At 39.1% G+C, this 25,987-nt stretch overlaps 1 protein-coding gene across 1 annotated transcript in view; it reads right to left on the reverse strand.

Moving 5' to 3' along the window:
* TM9SF3 (transmembrane 9 superfamily member 3) overlaps positions 1 to 23,427 on the reverse strand; it is a 76,779-nt gene extending 53,352 nt beyond the window's left edge. The window contains exons 1-5 of the mRNA XM_027112159.1: positions 23,097 to 23,427; positions 13,563 to 13,758; positions 4,668 to 4,790; positions 2,129 to 2,289; positions 1,047 to 1,124 (exon numbers count right to left, since the gene is read on the reverse strand). Of these exons, the coding sequence (XP_026967960.1) occupies positions 1,047 to 1,124; positions 2,129 to 2,289; positions 4,668 to 4,790; positions 13,563 to 13,758; positions 23,097 to 23,195 (657 nt within the window). The 5' untranslated portion in view covers positions 23,196 to 23,427. The remainder of the gene's footprint in view (positions 1 to 1,046; positions 1,125 to 2,128; positions 2,290 to 4,667; positions 4,791 to 13,562; positions 13,759 to 23,096) is intronic.
* Between the last annotated feature and the right edge of the window lie 2,560 nt (positions 23,428 to 25,987).

Genomic DNA, 25,987 nt, shown 5'->3' on the forward strand with positions numbered 1-25,987 from the left:
TTCAGGACTGCCTGAGCGCTAAATCTGAGGAAAAGCCCTGGGAGGGTGGGGGAGGGAATCACAGCTCCAGGAGTAGCGCACTAAATCTTTCAGTAGGGGCTAAACCTCAAAGAGCTTCATTTTTTTCTCCTAGGACCCTGTGGAAGATTAGAAGTAGTAACAGGTTCTGGTGGAGTCTAAAGGTGGAAACTGGCTGCAATGATATAACTCTGAGACAAAAAAAACTTGTAAGCCATCTCAAAAATTGGTGACTAATAAACTTCAGGATTTCAGTCCAAAAGATAGAAGAGGCAAGTCAGGAAGAAAGTCAGAAGAATGGATATATCCCCTTACACCTTGTAGTTTTTTCAGGTCCATCCTTGAAGGAGTTGAACAACCAAAATAAAATCTGTTTTTTGCTAAAAATAACCAAAGCTATCTGTACAAAACCAGCAGCAATGCCACTAGACTAAGGATCTGAGATCCAGTGTATACCTGCAGGTGGGGGGGGTGGGAGGCATCTTTCCATTCTTGGTGTTTCTTTGTATGTGGAAGGATTTCCCCTGGCAGAAACTCCTGGTATCACTCCACTCTTGTATTCATTCCTCCCTAGAGGATGCATACATTCTGCTCTGTTTCTCCACACTGTAATTTTTACACACACAGGCACCCAGGGAGGAAAACTTGAAACAGTCCAGCACTGTCTGAGTGTAGTAAGTTTCTCCAATTCTGAGTTTCAATATTAAGAAGCCCACTTGACCACAGTTACAGCCACATTCTCCAGTATTAGCCTCATTAGCAATAAAAGTGGTATCTTGGCTTCCCATATGCTGTATTCTTCCTTGTGTATCTCTTCATTGGTTTAAACCAGGCATGATGAAGGGAGCTTTTGACTGCTCCTCTAAAACTCTCTATCACTCTTATGACTCTGAGCTCACATCTGAAATCAGCCTTCGTTAAATCTTTGAGATCCACAACCCTAGCACAGTGCCCTACACGTGGCAGATGCTCATTGTTTAACTGACTGAAGCACATACTGAACGTCTTAAAATACACAATTTACCTACCCTGTGTTGAAAAAAGGATGGATCAAGGTATTTGTCAAATCGATCTTCAAATTTTACATCTGACTTTTTCCATTTTACCTGAAAAAAATTTTCTTCATTTGAAAATCAAAGCCAGTAAACAATAATCTGATAAAAAAAACTCTGAGCAAAATTTGAAAAGATTTACACACTTAGAAAAAGATACTAGAGAAATAGTAGAAAGTTACTACCAATTTGAGAAGTTGAAATACATGATTAAAAAAACTAGCCAACTTTCCTCTCTGTGTATTGACAAAACTTATGACTTAGAGGGATCATTTCAGTTTTCAAGGACTATTAACTGTTGCTGACTTACATTCTCTGACCTCATAAATGTGATAACAACTCAATTAAACAGACCAAATAAAATAAGAATCTGTACATCTTTGACTTTAGATTGCATTAGTTTTATTACAATGATGTTTTTTTATAAGTACGGTTATGCAAATATTATTTGCCCTAGGTACATATGCCCAAAGCTTGAAAAACTTTCAAAACTGTCTACCAGCAATGGATTCATTCCAGTTACCTGGAAAAAAACTACTGAAAAGAGAGGCTACCTACGTCGGATTTCTCTTCTTTCCACTACTTTTAATCCTAACAGAATTAACTTGACAGTTGCAAGGGGCTCTGACAAGCTCTTACTCTGCAGGAGTATCTTATTCCACCTGATAAAGCAAAATATGGTAAACTATACTCATCCAGAAATTTTCAACATGGCATCATCTCTTAATCTTCAACAGTAAAAAGGAAAGAGAAACAAGGAGTAATGTAATCTAAAAAGTAACCATGAAAACACATGGCTGGGTTAGCTAACTGCCCAGTTATAATGGTAAAGTTTGCTGAAGCAAATGGAAGGTCCTGCCAATGCATAACAGGTATCTAATACTACAGACCTTAAGTAAACCTCCCTGCTTTTAGGAGGCTTACTTACATACATTAATAATATTCTGTTGCATCCCATTTCAAGCTACAATTTCAATTACTAAAGTTGTAAAACATACTTAATTGTTGATATTAAGTGACAAATACTGCTTCCTGTATACAATTATTTTAATACTTACCGAATATGACATCTGGATTTTAGTATTGGGAACCAGTTTCACTTTTCCTTCACTAGTCAGATTAACATCAACAATTCGATTTCCATTAAAACCTATTTCAAGTTTTTTATAGGTCCAAAGATAGTAATCTTCCCCATTTTCATCTGCTTCACCAACAATACCTTCAAAAGAAATAACACTTCACACAAGGTATGTAATATCACTTAGTATTTAAAATACATTAGAAGCTAAAAGCTCATTAAAAAACATTTTTATAAAAAAGCAATACTACCATTATTCCTCATGGTTAGAACAATGAAAAGGTACCGGCTGGACTTCTCTTTGTTAACTACTTGGCAAACACAAAACTATTTTCACACCATGGTAAAAAAAGTGATGCACAGCTCAGCATAACCTATCACTAATTTGATCCTCAAAGTTCATGCTCTGTCATTAGTATCACCTTCATTGTAATAATCATGACTGTGTAGTTTATATTCCTTAGTATCTCAAAATTTCAGGGAGCACTATATCACTATCTGGCAAGGTTCTCAGTTTCGAGGTCAAACTAAAATTAAAACCAAGGTCTCCAGAGGTCTAGTCCAGTACTTTCTCTAATAACCTATGATCAACCCATTCCTAGTAAGCTGCACATATGTGTATAGTGGGTACCAAAACTTAAAACGCCTCCCCTTTATACCTCAAGCATTGGACTTATCCCTGGGAATTCAACAAAATGAAAGGAGAGTTGAAAATAAATGGTAATGAGGCAAAAGTTAAAATGATCATTTTGATCACAATTTGGGATACTGAAGGAGAAGACTCAAACAAGGGAGTAGGTAGTACCTGAGGATCTCTCTCTCGTGCCCTCATACTGTCAGCTATTTATCCAATGTTCCCTACCCAAGCCTATATATTCATTAGCACCTTAGGCTCTAAAAGTTACTCCTTGGGCCTTCCCTCTACGGTCAGTGCAACTCATGAAAAGCATTAGTGGGAAAAAAATGATCATTTCTTATTAAGAATTATTTGCTTATTAACCAAAGTTGTTCTAATTCATACAAGTTCAAGGAATACAGTTTCACTTTGTTTGAGGTTGTAGAGGGATAATAAAATCCTTCTAATTTTAATTTCACCGAAGTTTATTTACCCATCTACTCTGAAAACTCTGAGGGTGGAGACATAATTATACCAAATAGGAAACTATTCTCTCTAAATGACATTTAAAAGACTCTGAAACCTTTATCCCAAGAAAAGCCAGATAAAGATTTTTTTCTGACAGGGTTTCCCATGGTTCAGACATTCTAGGACATCCAAAAGTATCTGTCCTAAACATGGCAGAAACCCAGAGCTAAAAAAGATTTATGTTAAGACAGGAAAGCACAGCTGCCATGTTGCTTATGGAGGCCCACAGAAATGACGGAAAAAACCTAAGGTTCTAGACATGAAACGCATAAGCAATGCAAAAGACCTGCTCTCTCACCAAAAAAAGAGAAAACCCAGATTAATGTGGGTTCTCCTAAAACTACAGGCTCAGAAGTCTTCAGCGAATATTCAGCATATCTTCCTACTACCCTCAGAGCCAATCACAGAAATGTCTGTTATACTAATTACAGTCATTTACATGAAATGCTTACTTACTATTTATACCTAATTAACATGTAACACAGTAATGACGATGCATACAATTATATCTTGATATTAACTTTCTTATAAATTCCATCTTAGTACCATATTAAACTCTGGGCTGATATGTTCAGTCTTTCAGTTTGCTGTTCATGAATACAGTAGTCTGCTAATAACTTTAAGAATTAGAATATTAATTATATATTATTTATATATAAGAACAAGTGTCCAAAGACCAAAAAACAAAAACAACAACAACAAGCCATTAAGAGAAAAATGTGATCAAACATGCTGGCTGTGATAGCTGGCTTTGCTTTGCATATTAAGTAATTTAATCAAGCCCAGCACAAACAATGTTTGGATTAGGAATAAGTTGGTATTAACTACTGCATTGTTCCTCTCCATTAACACAGATGAACAAGGACATAAAACATAAAACATAAAAAAGTTTTTAAAATTTTAAACATAATAGACTTTTGGAAAATAACATAGGAACTAGCAAAACAAGTCATTCAGGAGACTATTATATATAAAAACCATACTACCACAGTCCCACGTGAGAGAAAGCCAGAATATAACTTTAAGATCCTATTCAGTCCCTTTGATTGTTATTTGATAAAATAAGTCAAAATAAGATGTGAGAAAAATGGAGGGAGGGGGAATATTTCGGATTTCAAAGCACCTTCTGACCTCTTGAATATGAAAAGTTACACTGTATAAAAGTTATATTTTCAGGGATTTTCATGTAAAGTTTGGCAATGTCAAAAACCCTTCAAGTAACAGGAAACCATAAAATTGATGTTAAAATCATGTTGTGGAAAACAGTGAAAACACATTTATTGATTCAGTGTACAATCACCTGAATAGTCATTACATAAATCTTGCTTATTATGCAAATATTCCCCAAACTTTAAAAATAACATACAATACTTACCCCATATTGGTAAGTCATCTATGTACATCTGGTACCAGTAGTGATTTTTGATAGCATACACAAATGCATCTCTCTTTTCTTTATCTAAGTCAATTTCACAGTAAGTGGCTGGCATCATATCATCTGCATAAAATAAAAATTGCAAATCAGTACGCTCATTTGCAAAATAGTTACAGGAAGAATAACACACAAAAAAGCCAACATTTCCTGAAGTTAAAATTTCTACTCATAATAGTTGAATCTCGGTGATATATATATATGGATTCAGTATACAATTCTTTCCTTTTTTGTGTATGTTTAAGATTGCTCACAATAAAAGAATTTTAATCATCTTTACTTTCAAAGATTATCTCACTAAGTGAAGAAAGCATCTCTTATATAAAGAAAATTATACAGAACATTTACAAAGTAACTTTAAAATGAATAAACTGATTTAAAAACAAATGAAAAAGCTTAAAACACATAGGAAAGTTTTCACTTCATACAAAAACCCAAGAATATGATCTTAAATAGAGCTAACAATTTCTAGTTATGAGATCTCTGAGATAAATATTCATTTGAACATTCTTGGAAGTGCAAGTCACTGGAGGCCACAGATTCTATGAGGAATCCCAGTGACTCTTCATAATTCAGAAGATTAAAAGGCAAACCTCTATCTAGCAGGCATCACTGTTTATAAATTACCCAAAAGTTCCCTGGAGATGAGTCATTTCCACTCTTGACTGCTTTTAAAAATACTCCTATCTGAAAATAATATTCAGATGGTCTCTAACTTATAAACCTTTCAAAAATGTGCTTAGGATCATTAGTTTCTAAATAAAACAAAGCAAAATCTGAAAAGCACTCTAGATGTCCATCAAAAGGACTGAACTGTTTTTGTATGTTACTTAAGCAACTAGGAAAAAAAAAAGAGAAATCAATCTTAACCACAACAACGAAAAGCACAGATGCTTAAGTTCTCCTGTACTATAATACTGGTTATTTAAAACATGAAATACAACTTCCTCCAAGAAACAATGTTAAATTTCCCAAATGTTCATTAAAACAACTTAAATATAAATTGCAGCCAAACTATAATTAAAAGCCATCTATAATGTTGTTTCTACGAGAAATAACAATCTGACGTATAACTCCAGACACCACCACCATGTTTCCCCAGTTCTCAACAGAGAGAATAGCTTATTATTGCTCAGCCCAGAGTGGACACCCCAAAACTACAAAACCAAAGATGGCAGGAAACACTGAAGTCCCATGAAAGAGGGACAGGGAAATTCTCTATCCCAGTGGGAGAAGAAAACTGCTTTGTATCCAACAACAATGGCTTCCACACATATTTTCTTTCTACCCAGGCCATTTTTAGGCAGCAAGAAATTTAGGGTTTTCATAATGGCAAAAACTGAGGCTGAGCAGAGGAGAAGGCAGGGAGAGTTAAGAGAGAGATTACTACAAAGGATGCCTACAGCAGGAGCTAGGAGAACTGGCAACAGGAAATTATAGCTACAGAGGAGAGAGCAAGAACCAAAGGAAGGTCCAGGTTGAGCAGCAACGAATGGCCACGGTGGCGTGGGAGAACTCACAGCTACCTCTGCGAAGCCACCAAACTCCTTGCTGTCACAATCAGACATTCACTGATAACTGTCATTAATAATACAGCAGTTTCCTGTATGAAGTTCTGAGATATGCAATATGACATTTACCCGTTCCTTACAGTCTGAACTTTAGTTCAACTCTCTCTTTCCCCACTCTCCACCATCCTCTCTCCCTATACTCTAACCAGACTCAGCCACCTGCAGTTCGCACACACCTTGTGCTCCCTTGGCCGCTGGATTTGTTGTTTGTGCAGTAAACCCCACCTCACATGTCCATCCTAAAATCTTTCCCATGCCTTACCCTGTCCCCCAGAGTAATCCCTGATTCCCCAACCCTCACTCCTCTCACCACACAGCCTGCCCCCTTCACTGAAGTCCCATGGCTTTCTCTCCATATCTCCTATGGCACCTAGGCCTACACCGTGCACAACCTCACACCAGTATCTTAGCTCCTCAAAAAGACCATTAGGTCTTGAGAGCTATGTCTATAACTGATCATAAACTTTTTGGCTCCAGCTATGCCTGTTTCAGTACGCTGCACAGAGCAGGCATTAAACAAATAAAATATTTTAACAAATTTTAAGAGCATAATTTTCCATTTATTTGGCAAAGGAAGTCACTAAGTACATCGGAGTATGCACATATACATGCATCTGTGTGTGAATGGTGTGTGTGTCTGTGTGTAAGGACAAAATGCCAATATAAACAAATGAAATTTTTGAGCTGAGTATCTCAGAAGGATCGACAAAGAAGTCTTGAAGAATATCTTTCACTAATACAAAACCTAGAAAAGAAATGTTGTGGTAAAAGAGAAAACATCATTATGGAAGGCTATAATAAGGGCCTGGGTTGGTCATATTTTAATGAAATTCCTCTTGCAGGCATGTAAGCAAATACAAACATCACAAATAATTAAAGAGCCTGGTTGCTCAAGCACTTCTCTCAGGAGGGAGCCGCTTTGAAGATAACGAATGTAAGTGCCTGAGTATACCAAATCACCACTCAGCATTCTACATGACTGGAAAACAATCTGAAAATCTATTACCACAAATCACTACTTTAAAATTACAATAGGGCATACCCTTCTCACAGGAAATACACACCTATGAATCCTGAAGGGGATGCAATTAATATCTTACCAGTGCAAATACTTTTTATGAGGGAAAGAAGAAGAAAACCAAAGTTATAAAGTGGCAAATGTCAATACTGATTTTTCAAACAGAAAGCAAGGGTAGATTCTGGAAACAACATGCCAATAAGTCTGTCATCAATTCTCAACAACACTCCAGACTAACAACTGAATAGACAGTGAAAGCATTGAAAAAAGAATGTGACAATTATTCATGAGTTCTCTAAGAACATATCATGCCTTACTTTGTTTAGTTTCTCTTTTAACAGCATTACTGAACTGGAAAATCAGAAATACTCTACCTCAAATTCAGCAGCACTTAGCAAAGTTTCTCATGAAGTCACTATAGACAAACTACAGAGAAATGGGCAGAAACTTGGGTTTTAGTCTGGGTTCCACTACTTACTAGCTCTGTGAATAAAAGCAAGTCACTTAACCTCTGAGAACCTCAGGTCTCTCAACTGTAAAACAGATAACATCTATGCTATCTCCTTCCCAGAGTTGTTTTAAGGATGAAAAGTGCCAGTATATTCACAGTGTTAAGTTTTCTTGAGCCACACACCCCTTTGAGAATCCAATGGAAGTGATATCTCCCTTGCCCTCCCAAAATGCACAATCACTCAAAATTAAGTGTACAATTCCAGAGGTCCACAGACCCCTGACACCAGAGCTTCTGGTTCAACTCTGTATACCCAGAGTCTTCCACAGGGCTCTGGAATACAGTAAGCTCTCAAAACTGCTGAATGAACTTTTTACAGGACTGGAAAAACTGGCATATTCACCATTAATTAATCAACCATCTACATAAACCAATATTGATTAACTGACCAAACTGGCTGGCAGTATAAACTGTACAATTTTTTTTCTAGATGGCTATTTGGCAACACGTATCAAGAACTGCCTTAAAAATGATTATACCCTTTGATTCAGTAATTCTACTTCTAACAATTTAACCTAATGAAACATTCATAGATGCATTAAAATACTTATGTGCTAGTATAGCTAAATGCATTCTTATTTCTAACAGAAAAAAAAAGCAAAAGCAAGGAAGAAAAGGAAGAAAGAAGAAAACAATGAATATCTTGTCATTGGGAAATGGGGAGAAATTACAATATCAAGTTATAGAATACTATATAAATATATTTTAAACAGAGTAATTAACAATATGAGGACAAGCTGATAAGATGTTGTGGAAAAAAAAGAAGAGTAAAAACTAATTTATACATAACTTATTAAACGAGCCAGCAAGTGCTTAGAATGGTATCTGGTACATAATAAACACTATACAAGTGTTCATTAAATACATTTTAAAAAATCATATATGGAACATGAACCCAATATTTAAACATTTTAAATAATGTGGATGAATGTAAAGATGGTCAGAAAGAAAGAAGAAACTGTTACTGGTATTTATATCCAGGTGATTTTTATATTCTTTACACTTCTCTGTAGTTTCTAAATTTTGTACATTGATCCTATATCACTGTTAAAATCAGAAAAAATATATATACATAACAAAAGACAGATGTCAATCTGAAAAGAAAACAAAAAAAAGGCAGATGTCAATCTGAAAAGAACAATGTTAGCAATGGTTTAAATAAGAACTTATAAAAAGAGCATGCTTATCAAATTTGCAGTTAGCACAAAGTTTAAAAAATTGCTAATACCAAGAATTCAAAATATCTAGAGTCAAGATTCAATACAAGATTCAAATTATTTGGTCCAGCTAAAACACTTCAGTTGAAACCAATAGGACAAAATACTGCATCAGGTTCCCAGACTTCCGATTAAACAAGGCAGATTAACCACAAGTGTCTTTTACCTCCTGAAACTCCATTAAAATGTCAATAAAGGAATAAAAAGGATGTAGGCACACAAGGACAAAAAGAGGAGAAGACAGTGAGAAAAGATTTCAATCAATGTTGGGGAAATGGAAGACGGTGAATGACTAATAAGGCAGAGGAAACCGTAACAGAAGGGACAACAGGATTGTTGTCACAGAACACAGGAGACACTCAGAACTTGGAGGCACCACAGAAGTTGAAAGGTAGAGGAGAGATAGATGTAGGGCTGAACACACAGGGGAACTGTATAAAAATATGTTTATGGAGGGGTTGGATGCCTAGGTCCCCTCCTGCACCCATCACACAGCTAGATGAATAATCTCCTCAACTTCCCTGCTGCAGACCAGAGGCACGTTCCCCTAGAGAACTTCAGCGGAGAGGCTCCAGAATCAGGAAGAGCAGGAATAGTAGAATCCAGGGACTGGAAACAGGGTGGGGTTCACCTTAAGCAAAAATCTTCATTCGGGCTGAATGAAAAGAACTGCCACCTCCCAAGCCCTTTCCCCACCCTTTGGCAATCAAGCTTAACTACCCAGCCAGATATCTGGAGGGAAATACCGCATAGTAGTTAAAAGCTCAAACTCTTAACGCTAGGCTGCCTGGGTTCAAATCCTCACTCCGCCACTTTCCATCTGTGAATCCTTAGACAAGGTTACTTAGCCTCTGGGCCCCAACTTCCTCATCTGAAAAATAGGTATAATACACCTCCATAAGCTTATTTCGAGGATGAAAACAGACGAGACTGAGAATCACTGAACTAGAAATACATATGGCTCTAAGCAGCCCTTGGCATATCTACATAACTGCAGTACTCTCAACTTACCATTTCACTCTAGAGAAGTAGAAGAAATACTAACAAAATAATTTCACCCCTCTGTTAAGTTGGAATACTCAAGGAAGAGAAAATTCAAGGGAAGATCAATAAAATAAATGGGAGGAAGGAATCCTCTAGAAGTCAACTTTTCAACAATTAATATCCTTCATTATACTGCAAGAATTCTCAAATGAGATGGAAGGGACTGGGTGGTGACCTCCCCTGCTTAGGAATTACTATTCCAGATCACCTAACGATCATAATGAACCAATTATAATAAAGAACAAGTAGGCACAAACTAGGTGCTAGACAATTTATTAAGAGCTCACCATGTCTTAATAGCTAAGGATGCAACAGTGAACAAGAATGCAACTGTCCCTGCCCCAGTGGAAGTAACTAAATTACCCAGCAGGCTAGTGCAGCAGCTTGAGGATAAATCAAATCCTACACTCAATAAACTAATTTAACATTTCATAATTGCTAATACAAAAATCAAGTTGGAAGCACAGACACACACTATGTGCTATTAGTATTCATAACAATAACCATTTCTTGAATGTAAACTATCAGGAACTTTGATAAATGATGTACATGCACGATCTCATTTAAACATGACAATTCTACCAAGTGGATATTATTTCCCTCATTTCATAGATGAGGACAATGAGATCAAAGAGACTGAATACTTTGTCCAGGACTACATAGGTAGGCAGAGGCAGAGCTGAGATGCATCCAGTCTCTCTGACTCTAAAACACGTGTTCTTTCCACTCCACAATGGCAATATTCTAGGGGGTACCCTTGAAAATTATAGGGTAATGATTTCAGGTCTGGTTGAAAGATATCCAATTTAAGTTTGCCCTTTTCATTTAATTTTGTCTAAATGTTCTCAATGCAGCATTTTGTCTAGCGATAGTATAAAAACATTTAGGAAGAAAAAAACAAAGTTGTGCATAAAACCTCAAAAGGGAGCTTTTGAGGCATCCTACATTAGACTCTAAACTATTGCTAGTTCCCTATAATAGTCTATTTAGTGACTTTCATTTTACAAAACCATACTAATCCATTTAGCCTGACAGAATCCACTAGGTTAAAAAAAAAAAAAGTTGTGCGTTTGTGTGTATGCACATATTTAAGTGCGTATGTATATGTATAGTTTTTCCTAGTTTCACAATATTTCCAAAATTTTATTTTCTTACTTGAATATGCCTTCAGAAGAACCTTTAAAAATCAAATACTTAAGGGATGAAAGATTAACAATATAAATATTTCTACAGTTTACACAGGGACAGAGGGTTCAAGTTTCCACACAGCATTAGTATGCTGTGATACGCCTTGGGTAACTCATCTTTCGGCCTCCCTAACAGGAAATCAGATGACACAATCGCTAAGGTGCATCCCACCTTTAAAATTTTACGATACTATAAAGAACAACCAGGAAACCTCACAAAACACTTTTCAAAGCACAATCAACTTTATCTTTGAACGGGGTAATCAAGGGTCTACAACAGAAAGAGAAATCTAATCAGCATTTACTATTGCATCTGGACCACTTAACGTGGCAGCTTCTTTAGCAGCATATCCATGATGGAGTGTAGAGTTGACAAGACTCCAAGGAACCGCCGACTCTTAGGGAGTAACATCTGGCCAGTTCTGATTCTTTTCATCTAAAGGTGTTTAGTCTGAAAGGAAAATAAATCCCACTTTTATAGCCCATGAAAACCATACCCCTCTATCTAAATAATCTTTCCATCTCAGCCTCAAGAAACTAATAAAAGAATGGTTAAGATAGCTGAATGAGTACTCTTCTTTAGTAAATAAGAGTGAGGATTGCAACAAGTGATGAAATCTGTCCATAGCAGCAAAGTAGGACTTGGGGTTTTTGCCTGTTTTCTCTCTGGTTCCTTTTTAATAAACTAGAAATGTGTACCAAATATGGAAAAGGAGAGAGTATGTGAATAAATGTAGTATTGAGGTTCCCAAAGATCACATACTCTAGTCTAACTTTTCTCCTTACCTGTAATTAAATATTTAAATTACCTCATTAAATTAAAACAAGCCTCAGGGCATGTTTACAATAATTCATGAAGTTATAAGCCATGCCACTGTGGTTTAAATTTACAACTTAATTTTATAATTAAGCCCCAAGAAATAATACATGGGAAAAAAATGTAAATATGTATACCTATTTTCAACAACAGTAAGAAAAAAAATCCTAAAAACAAGAATAGAATTTAACAAATCAAAACTAAACATTATCTTCAAAATATTATCTTTAAAATATCTCATTTCACATTCTCCTCCCAAAAGCCTAAAAATATCAGAGGTCAGTTACTATTCATTTTATACATGTAGACAATGAAGTCAAAATTAGAGTAAACAACTTTACTAAAATCAATAGAGTAAAAGAAATAGAATTGAAATTCAAAGCTTCTGATTATAAGATCCATGCTCTATTCAAAAATCAAGACACCTGGGGCTTCCCAGGTGGCGCAGTGGTTGAGAGTCCGCCTGCCAATGCAGGGGACACCGGTTTGTGCCCCGGTCCGGGAAGATCCCACATGCTGCGGAGCGGCTGGGCCGTGAGCCATGGCCGCTGAGCCTGCGCGTCCGGAGCCTGTGCTCCGCAACGGGAGAGGCCACAACAGTAAGAGGCCTGCGTACAGCAAAAAAAAAAAATCAAGACACCTAATCAAAGATCCTCCAAAACTTCAATTACTCAAGCTTCTGCTTACCAGGTTAAAAATGTCCATGCAGGAAATACACACTCTGACAAACTTCACAGAGAAAAATAAAAAATCTAAACACACTCACAGGAACTGATAACAAAGAAGATACCTGCATAATAAATAGATAAGGAGGATATTTTTCCAATTTTAACAAGTCCTTGACTTAAAATTTTAAACCACACAATCTAACAGGTACTGAAGATAAATTAATACAACACTGATTAATACATTGAGCCAATGGTACAAGTTTGAATTTGAGGCTTTACACATAATTTTTAAGTATCCATATAGCCCATTACATCCCCACTCCTCTGGAAATTACCTCATTAGGAATCTATGAAGGCTTTCCCTGACCACATTATGTCCAATCCTTAAAGGATTTACTAGAAAACACTTTTCAGAAATAAATATGTTAAGGAAATGTAATTTTATGAACAATCATTTATTTTATTATTTTATAAATATTCAAAATAAATCTTTGTTAGTTACTAATATACTTTTCTACACGTAATACACTTAACTTAGAGATTAAAACACATTTTAGGGTCTAGAGTAGTGGTTCTCAACCAAGGGCAAGTAGCAATGTTTACAGACTTTTCAGTTGTCACCACTGGAGAGTGCTACTGGCATCTAGTGGGTGCGGGCCAGGGACTCTGCTAAATGTCCCACCCTGTACAGGACAGCCCCCACAAAAAAAAATAATTATCTGGCCCCAATGTCAACAGTGCCAAAGTTGAGAAACCCCAGTCTACGATCTAACTTTTATCATAAGGACTATTAAGGTTTACGTACCTCTGAATTTAATATCCAGACCACTAAATTCCAATTCAACTCCTTGAAGCGCTTCTCCCAGAGTTTCATGGTAGTGACTGATGCTTTTTTTTGACCCCACACAGAATGGAAGTGAAAAGTACTTGTATGTCTCTTGGCGATTATGGTAGGGCCCAACAGTATTCATCCATAAGACAACTTCCTCTTCATCTTGATACTGAAACCAAAAAAAAAGCAAGTAAGAATATGTTTTTTAAAAATCTAATTCAAATTAAGGGAATATTTGTTATTTGTTCCAAATAGAAATGTACTATCTCAGTTTGGGAAGCTCTAAAATACAATGCTGGAAGCTTGTTTCAAAAGGATGGTCAATGTCTACACATTAAAAATGAAATTCGGGGCTTCCCTGGTGGCGCAGTGGTTGAGAGCCCGCCTGCCGATGCAGGGGACACGGGTTCGTGCCCTGGTCCGGGAAGATCCCATATGCCGCGGAGCAGCTGGGCCCATGAGCCATGGCCGCTGAGCCTGCACGTCCGGAGCCTGTGCTCCGCAACAGAAGAGGCCACAACAGTGAGAGGCCTGCGTACCACAAAAAAAAAAAAAAAAAAGAAATTCAGTGAATTTTAAAATTATATCCTCTGATTGCGGTCTCAAGCAGATTCACGTTTTCCAAACTTTGTTTTACAGAAGATACTGTTTAAACAAAACCCAATAACCTATAAGAACATGTTTATAATTAATATTTACACTATCAAATAACGATGAACCTAAAACCAACATGATTCACCATGCTAACGTGGACAAGGAAGGAGGAAACAAAATCAATAGCTTATCCAGAACCTCATGTTAATCACTAGAAACTCCAAAAACCTAATGCTGTCAGCAAGCACAAATAAAATTTCATCTCCTTTTTTCCCCACAGCCATTGATCAAAGTACTAGAGAGGAGAGAAATGACTAAACAAGCGGAAGAAAAAGCCATACTATGAAATCTCCACAGCCCATTCAAGTCATCATTCTATGTTTCCCTTTATCAGCCTGAAAGACAGGTACTGCATGCAAATTTCCTTGAATAAATATTATGGCTTTACCCATCAATGAATACTATATGTAGCTAAACCTGGAGTGTGGTCTGATGACTTTGGGTAGGTGACGTCACCTTTCCAGGGTCCAACAGGGGGCAAGTGCCAAAGATTTCTAAGATCTCCTCAAGTCTAAAATTCCAATGATTCTATGAAAAGCAGTTACCTGAGTAATTTTAAAACTAGTATTCCTAATTAGTAATACAAATTAAAGACAACAGTTGCAGCTTAAGTCAACTAACAGTGCAGAAATTAAATCAGTGAACAATTATTTACTGAGTGCCTACCATGCGCCAATAATTGTGTTTGCTGAGGATACAGCTTTGAACAAGACACATTCCCTGACACACTGGAGCTTAGAGCCTAAAGGGAAATATGGACACTGAACAAGCAATTATAATAACGTAGGGTGCTGTGGAGCACGTAACAGAGGAACCTATCCAACTAGCCCAACTACCAAACATTACCTCCAGTCTTCCATATAAAATGAATAAACATTTTCCATCAAAATCCAGCATCTCCAAAACCAAACTCATCCCACCCAAACCTAACCCCCCAAACTTTGTTATTCTAATGGTACAATCCTCTCAGTCATGGCGACTCAAACCCCAAGCCCCCCGCATTCCAAAAAACACTGACTTCTCTACTCTTATCCAAAGCATCTGCCTCTTTTGATTCATACCACCACCATAGTAGGACTTAGATCTAATCACCTCACCTTCAAACCTAATAAACATCTCATTGTTCATAAGACATTATCCAGGTACCTCATCAAGGAAATAAAAAACTACCTGACTTTTTGAATACATGAGACATGTACCATGCACAGCATTAGGTGTTAAGGTTATAAAGATAAATAACATACTGTCCTTTCCTTTAAGTAGTTCACAATCCATAGTGGAGCCAGACAAGTAAATGATTAACAATGAAGAAATAAGTATTATAATTAAGGTAAAAAGAGCTATTGTAGCAACAATAAAAATGATTAATTCTGCTTTGGCAGAGAAGGGTCAGGATGAATAACAATATAGAAAATCATAAGCTGTTTCAAGTGAATTCAGAAAAACAACTGTAGATAACCTTCATGTATGAAGGAACCAATCAAAGGTCTGAATGTTATACATAGATACCCATTCATAACTACTCTTGTCACTTTAGGGGGTTGACAAATATACGTATGCCACCACTCTTCCATCCAATGTTCAAGGTTACACTGCACTAATCAATCAAGGTACTCCTTTCTGCACAGGGATATAACGTAAGAATTCTCAAAACGGTTCTCTAAACCAATCACTATCCACTGAACAGGGCTGGTATTAGAATTGAAACCTGTTCACTGAGTAGAAAGCTCTTGGCATAGTATCATGTACACAAAAAGTATTGAATATGATGAAAAAACACTGAAGAAATGCTGAAATGAAAGTTTATTAGCAACTTAGTGAAATAAGTTTGAAGTATGTGCACTGACTGAGATAGTATCCTTTGAGAGAAATAAGGAAGGCGAGGTAACCAAATGCATCCATTTAGGATTACCACACTGAAAGAAAGGACCTATTCTGCAGAATTTTTATAAATGTAACTCGTGAAAATAAACACAAAAACACTTTCTCTATAAATCCTAATACTCATATTCCTTTAAAAACAGACAAAAACTTGAACATAAATACTTGTTAAAACAGAGCATTCATTTATTTCATACATACTGAAACACAGGACTAAAATAATTTAAGGGTCACAGTATGCGTTAAACTACACGTTCTGAAGTCACTCATTTTAAACATTCATGAAAACTTGATGGGGCAGTAAAAATCTGACAACATGATGCAAACTATACTATAACAAAATGTGTACCATTCTTTTGTGTGTGTGTGTGTGTGTGTGTGTACCATTCTTTAGCCTAGGATTCCTTCTGGGAAGAGGACTGAAATAGGGATTAGAAAGAAAAAAAAATATATATATATATATATATGTAACATAGACACAAACATATATATACACAAATACAGACAGATTAGGGTGAATATTAAGGCTAAAACTGTTTTTCTTTTCTTTTCTATTGCTCCTTATGCAGACCACAATCAGATTTCATGAACTTAAAATGTTTACTTTTGGGGCTTCCCTGGTGGTGCAGTGGTTGAGAGTCCACCTGCCGATACAGGGGACACGGATTCGTGCCCCGGTCCGGGAAGATCCCACATGCCGCGGAGCGGCTGGGACCGTGAGCCATGGCTGCTGAGCCTGCGCGTCCAGAGCCTGTGCTCCGCAACAGGAGAGGCCACAACAGTGAGAGGCCCGCGTACCACAAAAAAAAAAAAATGTTTATTTTTCATTATAGTTCTTATTTATCCCTGAGAATAAGTGTTCCCAAGACAACGTCAAGGGAAGAGTTCTTTTTCAAGAGAGAAAACGTGTCTTAAAATATCATGAAATTAGAAAATACCAAATGGAAGAAACTTTTTAAGGAGAAAAGCCTTTCCTTTCCCTAAGCTGCCAGGAAAGTCCCTGGGCTCCCCCAACTCAGTGGGAAGACAGCAACAGGTAAGGCTCTTCCCTCCACCCTTGTCTGAAAGGCTAGTCTAATTTGCTTTCAAAACATTCCACAACGTCCTAGCAAGCTCTTTTTAGATACTTTCCTCGGAAAAACTCTTAGTTGCCAATGACACGGAGAAAGATGGAATTTTATAACTTACCTGCAGAGTGTAACCAGAAGAAGGGGAGAATACAAATCAAACAGGCACAGCAGTGGATCAGGAGATCCCTGAGCATGGGGGTGGCTCCTTCCATGAGGCCTCCCTGGGAAGCAGCCAAAGGACAGGAGGCCAATTCAGACTACCTGCATTCCTCACTTCACTGTTCCATTCGTTTCCAGTTCTCAGAAGTTTCACTGTTACACTCAACTTCTACGCTGGCCACTCCAGCCAAAATGGCTTATAACACTGTCTTCCTTTCCTTTCCTGCTCCACCTTGTTTCTTACGTCACTCCCCCAAGTCTATAATGCCCTCCTCCTACCCACCTGGCCGATTTCTACTTATCCTTCAGAACTGCCCAAATCCTCCTTTCTCCAATCCTCAGGTCAAACTTTAACTGACCCATCACTAACATGCACGTGCTTACCGTCTTTTGGGATAGTATCATTATTAGCCAAAACTTAACAAGCACATACCATGCGCTGGGCATAGTTCTAAGGTCTTTATATAAACATTTAATCTCTCAAAGCTCTGTAGGACAAGTCCTATTATTTCCCCCATTTTACAGATTCAAACAAACTAAATAGAGATGTTAAATAATTTGTCCAAGATCATTCTAACTAATTAGTATCACATTTACAAGCTTAGGACTACATTTTCTGCTAATCCCTAGTCAGCTTCATTAACTGAAGAGCAAAAACTAAATGAAGGAATATGGGAAAAATACAGCTGTACAAAGCACCTAAGGAAGTGCTGAATGCTGAACAACTTTTCTATTTGAGCCTTTAATCTGCACTAAGGAAAAAAACCTTCCTAAGAAGCTCCTTGTCCTCTGATCTCAAAAGGAATGACCTTCATTCTCAAGAAGTCACCAATGTTGGATCTCTCATTTAAATACTATTTATGTGCTGGGTAAGTGTAGGTGAGGAAGTTTCCCTCCTTGATAGAGATCGTGAATTACTTTTTCTCAGAAGGAACACTTCAGGAGATAATGTTACTGAATTTCTCGTGTAAAATCCCAATAAAGAAATCAGAATTTATGTAGACAGGCAAAGGACTGAGGGCTCAGACTAAGCACCCAAATGCCATCATTTTTATGGGATGAGGGGAAAGATATATGCTTACTTTAAAATACATATCTGAGAAAGCAAATTCCAGTTCAGAAAAATATTTCAGAAATCATAATTTCAATGTCTTTTAATTATTTAAAACACATACATCAGAATTCTAATACATATAAATTATCAGTGTATTTTTGGATAGTCTCTTGAGATAACTGCTCTCTCCCTCTCAAAATAGCTTTGTACCTAAATAAACTTTTAGCCTACCATAGAGTACAGCTGAAAATAGGACAATGAATTATGACACTTCCTAAAACTAGATCCATATTAAAGCACTCACAAATTCACTTGTAGCTAACAGCTTATCCTCTTTATAAATCTTCACATCTGTTTTACTAGTGCCATACTCCCGACAGAGACAAAGACTAAAGGCTTCATTGCCTAAGTAAAGCAAACAAAACATCTTTTTTTTAGCCCGTAGTGTAATAGTGCTTATGGCAAAGGTTCAGAGTAGGCTATCCTAGACACAGATCGGGTCCTTTCAACATTACCTACCAGAGATACAACGGGCCACAAAGAAATGGGGTTTTAACCTAGGTAAATCACAACAGGCATCCCCAAGACTATGCATCTTAAATGAACAATCGTCTGCATTTGTTCACTGCTTTAAACGGTAGGGTTATCATGCTTCCAACACTGCATATTCTTATTCCTGGTAGATCCCTAATTACTCAAGTCACTCAACAAGCACTGATTAAATACCAGTTGCTGTGCCAAGCACAGAGCCTGGTATGTAACAGACGCAGAAAAAAAAAATTTTGATTTTCTGACCTTGAGGAAACAAAGCCAAAAAAAATTCAAGGCTCCAGTGTAAACCATAAAATGCTTTTAAGATTCCTGTGCCACTGATTACTGTTTTTTGGTGCTGACATTTTTACATAGTATTACTATGGAAATTATATGTTCAAGACAGGTAGAAAAAACGACTAGAAATCAGGTAGCTCAGACTCTTTCTGTGGCCCTGGGCCAGCCACTGGGCCTCTTCAGGCCATTAGAAAAATGAGTGTGTTGAATTCAACGGTCTCGAGTCTTTCCAGTTCTAAAATTCTATGATTCTCAATTTGCAATCCTTTTAATGGAGTCCTCTGGAATCTTAGGAGACATGATAATCTAACTCTAGATGTTTCCAAGTGCTCCAACTGTCAGAAAACCAAATAAGCATAAGCCATACCCTATACATCTTTCACTCACTCTAAAGTGTTCTTTTTATGATCCTTCAATCACCTATTAAGAGCCTGTCTTTCATGAAAGTGTTCTTTTTTATTTAAAACAGTAAATTTGGGACTTCCCTGGTGGCACAGTGGTTAAGAATCCACCTGCCAATGCAGGGGACACGGGTCCGAGCCCTGGTCCAGGAAGATCCCACTACTGAGGAGAAACTAAGCCCATGTGCCACAACTACTGAGCCTGCGAACCACAACTACTGAGCCTGTGTGCCACAACTACTGAAGCCCATGCGCCTAGAGCCCGTGTTCTGCAACAAGAGAAGCCACCGCAGTGAGAAGCCCGCGCACCACAACCAACAGTAGCCCCCGCTCACCGCAACCAGAGAAAGCCCGTGCGCAGCAACGAAGACCCAACGCAGCCAAAAATTAATTAATTAATTTTAAAAAAACCAAAACCAGTATGTTGCGTAATTCATATATGATTCAACTTTTAAAAACTGAAAGGAACCCATTTTTATATATTCTACATGTGTATATACTCTAGAAGTCAGCAGCACATTCCCTTCTCATTATTCTTCTGAGAATATTAAGAGCGTTGGATAAATAAGCACATAAAAAATGCCATATGAGTCAAATGGTCAGCTGAATCCTAATTCAGTAGGTAAAGTAAGAGAAATCAAGGGCTTTCTGGAACTGCATGAAGTAGTCAGCTGCTCCTTCTTAGGACCAGCTATAGAATTTGTGAGGCCCAGCACAAAATGAAAATGCAGAAAGTATTCAGAATTTCAAATGGTGACAGCAGAGCATTAAACCAAGCAGTCTTTATGTCTTACACACATTAAGCGACTGCAAGGGTCACATGCCCACTGCAGCCCTGTCCCTCTTTAATGCTAACCCAAACACACCTTCAGTAACAACCCACTATGGAGCTAAACTTACCCAAACATTTAAGCACTTAAAAATACTATCAATACAGAGAATTATTCAATTTAATGCCAAGTGTATTACTATCCTATTTTTAGGATAAAAGGCCGTAGAGCATATCCTATGAGAGCGTAGAAGACTATAATTCAGTTTGCCTGAGTTCAAATCCTACCTCTACCTGTACTGGTTGTGTGGTCCCAGGCAAGTTACTTAACTTCTCTGGCATCCGTTTCCTCATCCATTCAAAGGACATAAGACCACTCACAAGATTATCAATGTATGTTTAAAATATGAGTTAATACATATAAAGTACTTAGAACAGTGCCTACCACATATTGCTACAAAAGCCCTATTAGCTATTATTTCTATCTGGAAACTGTCTTCATAAAAAGTTAATCTAAAGGGCAAACTTTAACTTCTAAAGATTGTTCTTTAATTAATAATCCAATTCTATAAGTATTTATTAAACACTTACTCAGCAACCTTCCCTTGACAATTTTTCTCCTCCTTCAGTATCATTCTGTCTTCATTAGCTACTTCTGCCTTCTTGGTGGAAAAAAAATTCACTTGACCATAGCCTTTTCAGTATTATTATCTGCTTGAGGTGAATGCCTAGTTTTCAAGAAATATTTTCAAGAAACTTGTAAGAAATAAAATATTTTGGCTAACAGCCAAAAAATATATGAATGACAAATTTTTTAGTTATATCTTAATGCTATTCTTCCTATAATTTTTAAAATAATAGGTAACCAAGTGAGAGCAGTTCAATGTAAACATGACTGAAATAAAATGGATTCTAAATTTTTTTGTCCAACAATTCTCTCATACGTGTCATATTCTCTCAAAAACCTTTTATCCAATATTTCATATTCAATTTCTGGCTTCAAAAATTTAAATGTTAAAGCAGAAACTAACACACTATGGTAAAGCAATTACACTCCATAAAGATGTATAAAAAATTTTTTAACGTTCCTGGCAATAAAATTTCAATGAAATTGGCGTTTACATTTTAAATCTGTAAATTAATCTAAGACCTTTTTATTCACCTCCAATTTGTGAAATTTTAATTAATACGTACTTTTCCCTATTACAGCAGTTTATATAAAACACGAGATAAAAAAGTAAAATACTACTCTTAAGCTTATATGCCTGTATGGTGGAACTATACTTGAGACAATTCTGAGTTTTACACAGCAACTTTCCTTAAGTATTCAAAAAATTGGAAAAATATTAGTAACCACTGGCTAAAAGAATGCCCATTGGAAATGAACACTTCTTACACTTTGAGACAAGTTACTTGACGGAAAAAACAACAAGAAAATGTTTTTAACTGTTTAACCAGTGAACAAAATTATCTTAAGGTGAAAAGTCACAAATACAGCACAAAAACATGTCACCAGCTCAGGATTGTGTCCCTTAAAAAATATACAGGTAAGAAGTTTCTGGCTGTGACTGAAGGTACAAACGCCAAAAGTTTAGAACTGTTGTTAGCTAAAATAAGAGCCCAGCTAACCTACCGACTAGAGAAAAGAAGTCTGGTTGCTTCATTTTCTCACCTGTCAGGAATGACAGGAGACTTGCAGATTTAGTACCACACAACCTCTCGTGCAAAATCGTATCATTAATTAGTTAAGGTCTAAAAACACAACTACTCACAAGCACCCTCTAATTTACATGACTTTACTGCCCTGCTCAGATCTACCTTTCAGAAAGCCACCGACTTGCATCCCTAAGTGAAAGTCACTAGAGGAGTCGGTAACATCCAAGCTTTGATGTGGAAAATGCCAATTAAATAAACAGCCAATCAATTTTAGGCCAAATGCAAAAGGGAGTGTTCCCAGCCAGACAAGAGGACTGGGAAACTCAAGACCCCTCACAGTCAGAAGCCGCCTAGTTAGAGACCACCGGAATGGGAGCCTCATCTAGGGGCCAGAAGAGGGTGAAGAGAAAGTTACAAGAAAGGCCTCGCAAGCGGGTGCGTGTGGCTGAGTGCCTGTACACGTGTAAAGTGCTCTTCACCCCAAGTTTATCAAGGCGGTCCCCACGCCAGGATTATGATCCGGTTTGGGCAGGAGGGGGAAGAAAAAGGCCGGTGAGCACCATAAAGTGGTGGGTATTTCCTGGTTACTGTAAGACGAGTAATACGTGGTGCATACATCTTCCGCCGTGTCGTAGTCCCCAGCAGCCCGGGCGCTGCTCCCTTTCCTGGGGGGCACCAGCTCCAAGCCTGGCTGCCTGCGGCCCCCACTCCCGCGGCCAAGTGAGCCCCGACCCTCAGACCCCGCTTCTTTCCCGTCTCCCAGGGCCCCTGGACCCAGGGGTGCGGCACCATTTAGATCCGGGTTGGGGAAGGAGGCCCAGGCACTTAGGGAGCGGAGCCCTGTCCCGGGAGCGCACGGAAAGGGCTCCTCCCCGCTCCCGGGGTTCCTGCTCCGCCAGGCCCAACCGGAAGGCGCCCTCGGGCGGCCGCGGGGCTCGGCGGGCCGCTGGGCCCTCCAGGCCGCGCCGGGCCCGCCGAGGCGGTGGGCCGGGGGAGAGGGCCGTAGCGGTCGCGTCGGCCGGGAGCAATTCTCACCGTGTGCTCGTGCTCGTCCGCTCGGGCCCGGGGCAGCAGCAGCAGCAGCAACAGCGCGGCGGCCGCCGCCACGCCGGGAGCGCCCGGCAGCGGCCTCATCCTCCGCGCTCCCACCGGCCCGGCGCTGGCCCACCGACTCCTCCTCCGCCGCCGCTGCCGCCGCCTCCGCCGCGGCCGATTCGCATCCACGGGGCGCGGACAGACGCACGGGGGCCCGGGCCCAGCCTTTGGCTCCTCCGCGCCGCCGCCGTCACCGCCCGCTCCGAAGCCTTCCCCGCCTCCCGGCGCCTCCTTGCCTCTTCCTCTGACTCAGCCACGTCATCCGGCCACCCCGGCACACGCCGGAAGTGCCTCGCGATGCGGGGCCGCAACCGCCGCCGGCCGCCCCGCCCGAGAGGGACGACCCCCGCAGCCCCGGAGGACCGCGCGAGGGCTTGCCCTCCCGCCGGCCGCCCCTGGGTCGCGGGAGAGGCGGCGCGCACAGTGGCCCCGGCCTCGCGCCCCTCGCGGGTGCCTGGCCCGCGTCGCAGGGCCTAAGCCGCCTCCATTCAACTTGTGCAACCTAGGTCAAAACGCTTTACTCTTCCTGGCTTCATTTTCCTCGGCTGTGAAGTCGGGTAATGGTCTGACCTACCGCCTCTCGGTGGGGTCGGATCAAGTAGCCCTCACAAGGAGCTCGGCTCCCGCCGGGAATGAATCACCAGCTCTATAATCGTCATTAAGGGAGATTGTTAAACTGGTATCGGGTTGGATGAGTGTCTTAAAGTCAGTGAATATTTACTGAATATTTATTTCAATCTTGTTGAAATTCTTGTTCGTTTGTTTATTTATTGTTTGTTGGGTCTCCAGTGCACAGATATAAACACCTCTTAGAATCTAAGCTTTTCTCCTAAGCAGAGATCCTGTTCACTGACATATACTAGAACGGTGTCAGGCCCATAGCGGAAACTCAGAAGATATTTGTTAAATATATACATGAATATGGCATCACCATCTACACAGTCCTCTAAGCCAAAACTCTGGAAACTGGAGTCGGATTGTCTCCATCTCTCAGCCATCAGCAGGCAACAAGTTCTAGCGTTTGTTATCTTAGAAATGAATCAAGAATTTATTTTTCCTCTCCTCTGCCAGTAATAGCCAATCTTCTACACCTCACTCACTATGTATTACAGCAGCCTCCTACCACGATCCCTATCACCAATCTTCCCTCCCTGTTTATCCTCCCCAACAGGTGCCAGTGAGTCTTCTAAAAAGAAACCTGATTATATCACTCTCTTGCTTAAAACACTCCTTGAATATTGTTTACATAAATCAAGGAATCACAGCTAAGATTTTCATCTGCCAGGCACTATTCTGAGTACTTCACATGTATTGACTCAATCCTTATGCAACAGGCACTGTGAGTTATGTTCATTTTACAGCAATGATCGCTGAAGCCCGGGGGAATGGGGGGTTTAAGTGGTTGCTGAAGGACTGGATCCAAGCATCTGGTTCCAGAATCAGTCTTTCTTACTACTCATGGACTACTATCCATACAGTCATTTTAAGAAATGAAATAGAGGGGCTTCCCTGGAAGCCCCTGGTGGTGCAGTGGTTAAGAATCTCCCTGCCAATGCAGGGGACACGGGTTCGAGCCCTGGTTCGGGAAGATCCCACATGCCGCAGAGTAACTAAGCCCGTGCGCCACAACTACTGAGGCTGTGCTCTAGTGCCTGTGACCCACAACTACTGAGCCCTTGTGCCACAACTACTGAAGCCTGCACGCCTAGAGCCTGTGCTTCGCAACAAGGGAAGCCACCGCAATGAGAAACCCGCGCACCGCAATGAAGAGTAGCCCCTGCTCACCGCAACTACAGGAAGCCGGCACGCAGCAATGAAGACCCAACGCAGCCAAAAAATTAAATAAATTAAAAAAAGAAGAAGAAATGAAATAGACTTGTATGTACTGGCATGGAATGATAGCCGAGAGATAATTTTAAGTGAAAACACTTGAAAATATAGAGTATGATTCCATTTTGAATATTAGTCTACCCACAGAAAACAATCTGACAGATTATGACTCAAACCATTAACATTGCACATGCATACAAATATTTGCACGTATGTGCTACATGTGTAATCAGGAAAAAAAAATCCTAAAGTATACTCCTGTTAACATGCAGCTGCAGAATCGGATCCCAATTTATCTCCTCAGCTTCACCTCCCACTGATCTCTTCTACCTCAGGCTATAGCCCTATATTTCCCAAATATACCAGGTTCTTTTATACCTCTGTGCCTTTGCTCTTTTTTTTTTTTTTCTTATTGGAGTATAGTTGATTTACAATGTTGTGTTAGTTTCTGCTTACAGCAAAGTGAATCAGTTAAACATATATCCACTCTTTTTTAGATTGATTTCCCTTTGCCTAGAAAGGAAATGAATGGACAAACTTTGTTACTCGTTTTACAGGGCGAAATGAATGACCTCTTTAGTGAAAACTTGCATGATGCCCTCAGGAAGTTGAGCATCCCTTCTTCAGGATTCCAGTTGCATTTATGTCATAACTACCATAGTCCCATTTCCTCTTCTGTACTACATTCTGACCTTTGTTGATGGCAGCCAACAAAGTACTGTACTACTATTTGTTTATATCTGTCCCAGCTGCTGGGACAGTGCTTGTCACATCATAGACATTCAATAACTGTTTACTGAAGACATTCATAAGTAAAAAGTCGCATAGCATAGAAGGATTTAAAGAACACATTCTAGATAGTCTAAGACGCATCACAAAGCAGTACATGATTAATTGCTGAATGAATCATATGCCAGTAATTACAATAGAAATCAGAGGAGGCTTCTTATACATCTTTGTATATCCCCCAGAGCACCTAACACAGTGACTTCCTCATAGTG

This window comes from Aethalodelphis obliquidens, unplaced genomic scaffold, assembly GCF_003676395.1.
Source record: "Aethalodelphis obliquidens isolate GAN/ISIS:26980383/991018 unplaced genomic scaffold, ASM367639v1 scaffold11, whole genome shotgun sequence".
Classification (NCBI taxonomy): Eukaryota; Metazoa; Chordata; class Mammalia; order Artiodactyla; family Delphinidae; genus Aethalodelphis; species Aethalodelphis obliquidens.